The sequence below is a fragment of the Octodon degus genome, unplaced genomic scaffold, assembly GCF_000260255.1.
Source record: "Octodon degus isolate 3935 unplaced genomic scaffold, OctDeg1.0 scaffold00112, whole genome shotgun sequence".
Taxonomy (NCBI): Eukaryota; Metazoa; Chordata; class Mammalia; order Rodentia; family Octodontidae; genus Octodon; species Octodon degus.
Window position 1 is genome coordinate 4,323,418 of NW_004524688.1, and position 8,661 is coordinate 4,332,078.

At 41.2% G+C, this 8,661-nt stretch overlaps 1 protein-coding gene across 1 annotated transcript in view; it reads left to right on the plus strand.

The window, feature by feature from the left end:
- Plg (plasminogen) overlaps positions 1 to 8,661 on the plus strand; it is a 52,044-nt gene that overhangs the window by 26,188 nt on the left and 17,195 nt on the right. Inside the window, exons 11-13 of the mRNA XM_004639434.2 lie at positions 5,064 to 5,242; positions 5,706 to 5,854; positions 8,458 to 8,551. Of these exons, the coding sequence (XP_004639491.1) occupies positions 5,064 to 5,242; positions 5,706 to 5,854; positions 8,458 to 8,551 (422 nt within the window). The remainder of the gene's footprint in view (positions 1 to 5,063; positions 5,243 to 5,705; positions 5,855 to 8,457; positions 8,552 to 8,661) is intronic.

Consider the following 8,661-nt stretch of genomic DNA (forward strand, 5'->3'; position numbering starts at 1 on the left):
GCTTTGAAAATAAATCTATATAACTTACTTACCTAGCTATATCATATATTGCCCAGAAGTCAAAGATAAAGTCCTGTTCTTGGGGTAGGAGGCCACCAGGCATTGAACTCAGGACCTTGCACTTGCCAGGCAAGCACTAGCCGCTGAGCTCTATCCCCAGCCCCAAAGAAAAAAATTTCTTATAAGAAACAAGGGAACAGGAACAATCCACTCGGGTCCCCCTTCTGTCCCTCAAGACAGAGCTTTCTTTCCCTCAACAAATATTCTGCTCTTTAAAAAAAGAAAAAAGAAACAAGAGAATAAACAAACATTTACTTTGAGAAATAAACAAAAATACATAATACTGTCTCATCAGAAATTACATAAGCCAGAAGCATCTTTAATGGGAGGGTAGATCATAATAGAACTCTATATCCAGCTAAAATATCCTTTGAGAATAAATGTTAATGACATTATATGGTCACCCTTCCAAAGAAGCAAAAACTGACAATTTTTTTTTCACCAACAAGCCTATATTATAATAGATGTTCAAGAAAGTTATTTACGTTGAAGAAAAATAATACAAGATGGAAATGTAAGTCAATACTAAGAATAAAGAAGCTTAGAAATGGCAAACAGGGGCCGGGGAGATGGCTCAGTAGAATAAGCACTTCCCTGGCAAGCGCAAGGGTCTGAGTTTAATCCCTGGTTCTGCAAAAAAAAAAGAAAGAAAGAAATGGTAAACATGCATATAAATGTAAAAGATTTATTTTTCTCACTTTTTAATTTCTTTAAGAAATAACTGGTTAATTACTTGAAGCAAAACAATAACAATATACTGTTGTTTTAACATATGTAAAAGCAAAAATTATAGAAACTACTATAAATAATATAAGAGTGAATAGAAATATATTGTTGTAAGTTTCTTATATTAGCAGTGAAATTATGCAAGTTTTGCTTGTTTTTTTTTGTTTTTTTTTGTTTTTTTTGAGTCAGGGCTCACTGTTTATTCCAGGCTGACCTTGTATTTGCTACATCATCCAGGCTGGCCCCAAACTTTGGATTCTCCTGCCTTAGGTTCTGAGTACTGGGATGATAGGCCTCCGGCATCACACATGGCAAGTGCTGCAATATTAATATGTGATTCAATGTAATAGGGTCAAGAAGGTTATTGTAAATCCTAATACGACCATAATAATTTAAATCCACAAGAAAACATAAGAATAAGACTATTCAAGATGGACCTTGTGGCACATTCCTGTAATCTCAGCACTTAGGAGGCTGAGGCAGGAGGATAGGAGATTGCCTTGAGTTCAAGGCCAGCCTGGGCTACACAGTGGGTTTAAGCGCAGCCTGTATTACAAAGCAAGACCTTGTCTCAAAAACCACACACAAAAATTTAATTCTCAAAAAAAGGGGGAAAAGGAAGAAAAAAGAATAAAGAAGATATGATACAAATAAAAATGGATAACATTGGTCTCACGAGATAGCTTAGTGGACTAAGTACCTGTTTAGGCAAGTGCAGGGGCTAGGGTTCGATCCACAGTACCACATGAACTGACCCCCACCTCTGGGCACACTGAGCCAGCAACCGAGTCCAGGCATGGTGGCAAATGCCTATAATCCCAGCATTAGGGAGACTGAATACAGGAGGATCGATGAGTCAGATCTGCGTAGTGAGACTCTATTTAAAAAAAAAAATATATATATATATATATGCATATAATATATATATATATAATTATCATGGAATCAACCATGTAGTAAGGATATTAAATGTAAAAGAATCAAGCATTTCAATTAAAATACATATATTGTCAAATTTAGTGAATTATGTTCTCTTCAACAAGTTTAGTAAATGATGTTCTCTTTGCCCTTTAAAAGTAAGGACATAGGTTAAAAACTAAAGTAGGGAAAATGATGTACCAGAAAATTTGAATCAAAACAAAAAATGATGAAATCAAATAAGGTAGATTTCAGGACAAGAAATAATACTAGAGCTAAAAAGAATGTGTTGTTAATAAAAAGTGTTTATTCTCAGCACTTAAAAATGCTTGTTCTGTCATCCTGATAACAGGACTTCAGGTACATGGGGTAGAAATGGACAACTAAGGAGAGACACAGGCAAACACTTTATTGCTGGGCATTTTTCAGCACAAATCCTCTCAAAACAAAATATAGGAGTAGACAAAGATCAGAAAGGAGGGCCGGTGAGCTAGCTCAGTAGTCTAAAGCGCCTGCTTAGGCAAGCTTAGGTAAGTGCGCAGGGACCGTGGTTCCATCCCAGGCACCACATGCTGCACCAGCCCTGCCCCCAGCGTGGGCTGAGTGGACACTGGGGGAGGAGGGAATCAGAAAGGATATCAGAAATTAAAATAAAATACCAACCTTTTTATCACTGTGGCCAACTACAGAGTCACACTCTAGTGCATCTGGGGCATTCACCCAAGTGCACCATGTGCTTAGCCTTAAAACAAGTGTCCACAAAGTTAAAAGGACTAAGACTGTGTTTTCTAACACTGCAGAATTAAATTAATTTTATTCCATATAAAACAAGAAATTTGGAAAATTCCTGAAGTATTTGAAAGTTAACACATTTCTAAATGATCTGTGAGGCAAAGAAAAAAATCACGAAACAGTTTAGAAAGGTTTTGACTTCAATTTTAATAAAAACAGTGTATCAGGGCTTATGGGTTGTAACTAACATTTTTAAGGTTTTATAACTTTAAGTGCTGTTATTAGAAAATAAAATCAATTAAAAATCAATGCCATAAGACAGCAGTCCTCAAAGTATGCTCTGATAATTTGAGAATTCCTGAGACCCTTTCAGAATCTTTGAAGATAAAATGTTTTCCATTTTTAAAAATTATTTTTTGGCTGGGGATATAGCTAAGTGGCAGAGTGCTTGCCTAGCATGCACAAGGCCCTGCATTTAATCCCCAGTACTACCAAAAATTATTTTTATATATCCTGCTAATTTTAATGTTTCAAAAGAGTACAGAGGGATTTTCTAGAGGCCATATAACATGGTATGAGACAATCTGTCTGAGGGCTAATCGGTTGTGTGGTTGCATATTCCTTTTTTAATTCCGTGAAAAAATTTTAAAATTGAAAGTTTTACTTTCAGTTCAGTATTTACAGTACATATAGCACCACATGAATGAAATCTATTTGTGATACTAGGTATTTCCTAAGCGTGGGAAGGGATCCTGAGACAAAAAATTTTGACCTCATTTTTGATCCAAGATAATAATAAAAGAACCTAGAAAAGGAAAAACAAATAAAATGTAACTAAGTAGAAGAAAGGAAATTATTAAAATAAACAAAAATTAATATGAAAGACGATAAAGACTTAGTAAGTCAATGTAATAAAAATTTGTTCTTTGATAATAAAAGGAAAGAACACAATTGTCAACATCAGGAATAGAAGGCAGAAGGTGTCATTGCAGAATCTCAGATACCAGAAAGTAATAAGGAAAAATTAAAAATAACTTCATTTGAACACATACAACTACTTAGTATGACATTCCTCATTTAATGACTGAGCAACACTCTTGCAACTAGGTCATTAAATGAATTGGTTGGTAAATGAAGAATTATATAGTGTGAACATCACAATATTCGGAAGAAAGAAATGGTTAGAGGAAACTCCTACTTGATGACTTTGATTTTATTTGCATAACGCTTGCATGCAGTACTGGAGTGTATAACAGAGCACAAAGCTAGAGTATTGTACTCTACAGTACAACCAGAGCTGGGGATATAGCTCTGTGGCACAAGCACCTGCCTGGCAAGTGCAAGGCCCTGAGTTCAATTCCCAGTACCAAAAAACAGGCAAACAAAACTGGTGCCTTTGTTTTCTATGGCTGTAACTGCATATAGTACCATCAGTGAAAATGACACTACTGTCTACATAAAGCATACTGTACAAGAAAAGTGATTGAGGTTCTTTAAACGAGATGTACAGAACTGATCAAAACTAAACAAAAGGGGGCCAGCCAAACAGCTCAACAGATTTAAGCGCCTGCAAGCAAGTGCAGGGGCTGGGGTTTGATCCCTGGGCCTGCCATCTCAGGGCACACTGAGATGGCAATTGAGACTGGGTGTGGTGGCGTGTGCCTGTAATCCCAGCACTTGGGAGGCTGTAAACAGGCAGATCACTACAAATCCAATCTAGTAGTGAGCCCCTGAACACCCTGTAGACCCTTCCCTAAAATCCCCCCAAAAAACCGAAAACAAAAAAACTAAATAAAAGGGTAGTAGGTTGTATTGGTGGGTTAAGTCCCAGCAGTTATTAAACATGTAGGTTGCTAAATGAGGAATATTTTGGCTACATTATAAATAAATAAATAAATAGAGAGCTGGCTGGGGGGTGGGGGGAAATGTCTTGTATAACACACTGAGGAACTGTTTGTTTTTGTGCTCTGTGAATTGAACCAAAGGCTTTCACTCCGAGGTACATCTCCAGCCCTTTCTATTTAAAGTGTTTTTGTTTTGTTTTGAGATAGGTTCTCATAAAGTTGCTACATTGCCTGGGCAGGGCTTGAATTTGCAATTCTCTTGCCTTAAACTCCCAGAGTGCTGGTGTTATAGTGTGTGCTGTCACGTCTGGCAGGGATAGTTGTTTTACTTTCAACTTATGTAACCCTATTATTCACCTACAGAGATATATAGATAGATTTATGCATGCTTTATTTTTATTTATTTATTTATTTATTTTGGAGGAACTGGGGATTGAACTCAAGCTCTTGCGCTTGCCAGGGAAGTGCTTATTCCACTGAGCCATCTCCCCGGCCCTATGCATGCTTTAAAAGTTTGAAATTATACTTTGGAATCTCTATTTGTTATTCCTGGGGAAGATACCTGGCAGAATATGATACTTTCTTTCTACACATTTATATATTGCCTCAGCTTTTCTGAGATACACACATCACTTTTGATTAAAAAGGCCATTTGTGCTTGTGACATTATTATATCTCTTATGGGAATATTTCAAAGTCACTTGTTAACATTTTTTCCTAACAAAACTCCAAGGGAGCTGAATTTCCCTACAGGCGATGTCCTTACTGTTTTGGAATTTACAGAAACTTGACAATGAACTACTGCAGGAATCCAGATGCTGATAAAAGCCCCTGGTGTTACACCACGGACCCAACTGTCAGGTGGGAGTATTGTAACTTGAAGAAATGCTCAGAAACAGAAGGTGGTGCTGGGGAACCTCAGACCACTGCCCAACTTCCCAGTGTGCCAATTTCTGAAACAGGTAAGAAGTTTGTGGCCAGACATGTATACACTTGGACATTGGGTTTGGGACAAGTGGAAACTTCGAAGCACAAGCTCCCGTGCTACACAGGAACATGCGTGTTGGTTGGAGGTCTGGGCGTAGAAGGAGCCCCAGAACCATCCCTGGGAAGCCACAGATGTGACTGTTGGATTAATGTGTGTGGGTGATTTCCTTAAAACGTGCAAATCCCCAGAGTGCTCTATCTTATTACTACTCACCTTGCTGTAATTGTGTCTTCCTGATGTCTTTGCCCACATTTCCCTTCTGACATCCTGCTAAATTTGTGATTATTTCGTGGCCACTAACACTGCTTTAGTACGCAGTCTTCAGCCCTCCAGGGTTCTGATGGATGCGACGCTGAGTCTGTTATCTTAGAGGACCCAGCACCTTTGCAAATCTGGTCTGTGTAGTGGCACATAACTACCCATTTTCCTTCCTACAGACTGTATGGTTGGATATGGTAAAGATTATCGGGGCAAGAGGGCCACCACGATTGCTGGCACTCCGTGCCAAGGATGGGCTGCCCAGGAGCCCCACAAACACAGGATTTTCACTCCAGAGACAAATCCACGGGCAGGTTTGGAAGAAAATGTAAGTCACTCAAATTCGGATTCTAGTTTGTCTTTTGCTGACCAATCTTGAGTAAAATTCATCCTCGGTACAGAAAGGCAGTCTGGAGTGAATTTTGGTGTTAATGGGGAGGGAGAGGAGGGAAACAGAGGAGCAATTTCAGGTTAATGAAACCTAGACAACCGAGACAACTCAGGCTCGGCACAGGAACGCAGCGAGCCCTGGAGTGCCACCCTTTTGTGACCCTCCTGGTTGTCAGGCCTCTTGCTTCCATGTACCATGGGTTGTACATGCTTCTTTCTTTGGATGCAATTTCTAGTTTCTAGTGTTTGTCCTCTGGGTTCTAGTGACCAAAGATATTCTTTATGACATTTGTCAGATTTTTCTAGAAAAAAATTTGGACGGATCATATCTTAGTCATTTTCTTGCACTGAGACATGATGCCCCACACTCACAAATTAAAGGAGGAGGGTTTCATTTTGGCTTGCAGGTTGTAGAGTTTTCACAGCATAGGCAGCCAGCTCCAAGGCAGGGCACTACAGCAGAGGGGTGTAGCAAGGGAGAGTTGCTCACCACATGGCAGCCAGGAAACAAGGAGTGAAGGAAGAGCTGGGGTAGAGAAATACACTTCCTACTCTTGGCCCCTGTGACCCACCTCTTCTGACCAAGCCCCTTAGCAAGGGAGTTGCCAGGCCCTTAATTTAGTCACTCCTCGTAAGCTCTGCCTATGAGTACATGAGGCTTGGGGGTGGAGGCATCTAGCTATGAACCTTACCAGGCCACGAGGTCTCCCGCTGAAGGATTTCCCCTGGCTCCACGCTCTCTGGGAGGGTTTAGTTTGGGAGCATGTAGGGAATGTTTAAAAACCAAATTATGGTTTCACTCTTAATATTCAACACTTCTGGCACCAGATACAAGGAGTGTTTCTCTTCAAGGAAGTCTCCATGAGCTAGGGGGTCCTACAATTTAACTCATTTCTGACCCTCTTCATCTGGAAGTAGGGTCAGATCCCACAGGGTAAAAACTCAGTCCCGCAAAACTGGCCCTGCTTTAGATGCCAGTTGCAGGTTCCTAGGTTTGTGTGACTGGTTATAATGGAGGTTCCCCATGACCCCCATCTTAGGTCTGATAAGTTTTCTTTTTAAAAAATATTTATTTATTTATTTATTTGTTACCCGGTCTCACTACACAGCTCGGACTCGTAGTGATCCTCCTGTCTCAGCCTCTCCAGTGCTGGGATTACAGGCCTGCGCCACCACACCTGGTTTCCGTGGCTGGCACAGCGTGCCTGGGGTTCTAGGGCTGGCATGGCATGTGGTACCGGGGATCAAACCCAGGTACCTTGCCCTTCCCAAGCAGATGCTTAGACCACCAAGCTATCTCCCCAGCTCTAGTCTGATTAGTTTTTTAGAGTGACTCATAGAACACAGGGAAACACCTTGCTGATGTTTTTTTTTTTTTTTTTTTGAGAGGGGGGGTGTTTGTTTATTACCAAGTACATGACCAAAGAAATAGGTTATAGTCAGGAGAAGAGACACAGAGGGCAAGGAATGGAGGGGAAGAAATTCCAACTTCCCTTCCGGCGAGTTCCTTCCAGGTACCACCGTGCATCCAACTATCTGGAAACCCTTTGGACCCTGTGCTTTTAGTTTTTTATGGAGGTTTGCTCACGTCAACATGGCTGGTTTTAACGCTGATCTTTGTGATTGTCCTAGTTACTTTTCTCATTGCTGAGACAAAATACCCAAAACCCAAAGTTAAAGGAGGAAAGGTTTATTATAGCTCACAGTCTGTAGAGATGTCAGCTCCTAGTTGGCTGGCTCCCAGGCAGGGAGGCATGGAAGAGGAGAAACAGTCCTTGGCAAAGCAAGGCAGGCAGAAGGCAGCAAACAGCAAGCCTGAAAGCCAGAGGATAAGGCTGGACATCTCAACTTCCTGGTCACATGGTAGATTCCACTTGCAACCAGCCCAGCCCCTATTCTGCAGCTGGTCAGGAGCCCTCCAAAGTCACCTCCATGGAACAAACTATGGAACAAACTATGCGCCTACTGTCCAGGAAATTCCAAGGCTTTTAGGCTCTCCATGTCTGATGTTATCACTCAGGAAATGGCAAAAGTCTTAGGAACTGTGTCAGAAACTATGGAACAGAGGCCAAATACGTATTTATCATGTGACAATATCACAGGGAGCAAGGGAAGACACTGCCTTTCTGTCTTGACCCACGGAGGGCCCATGATCCATAGCAGTAAGCATTTGTGAACCGACAGCAATCAGGGTGAGGATTTCCTGAAGCCAGCCAGGGACAGTGTCCCACTGCCCTCCACGACAGGGTCTCTCCAGTCTCCGCGGATCCAGGCTTCCAGCAGGAAGCCATCTTTGTGTGTTCTCTAGCTTTTGAAAAAGGAGATGTGGCTAACGGTGTCCTGTGACTCCGAGGCTTTATAAACAGTCGACATAAAACAACTGGCAATAAATAAATTAATAAATAAATAAGGAAAAGAAGTAAGGAAGAAAGATAAAAGAAAGAACTTGATGCAAGGACTGGAGTGACATGTGCATGTCTCAGGACCCTTGTCCCTTTGCTACCCCTGGGGGACTGTATCTCAAGTGCTACCTCTTTTCAGTACTGCCGAAACCCTGATGGTGATGTCAGTGGTCCCTGGTGCTACACAATGGATCCAAAAAAACTCTATGACTACTGTGATGTCCCTCAGTGTGGTGAGTCGCATTGCTTTGCGCTCTCTCTCTCTGTCTCTCTCTCTCTCTCTGTCTCTCTCTCTCTGTCTCTCTGTCTCTCTCTCTCTCTCTCTCTCTCTCTCTCTCTCTCT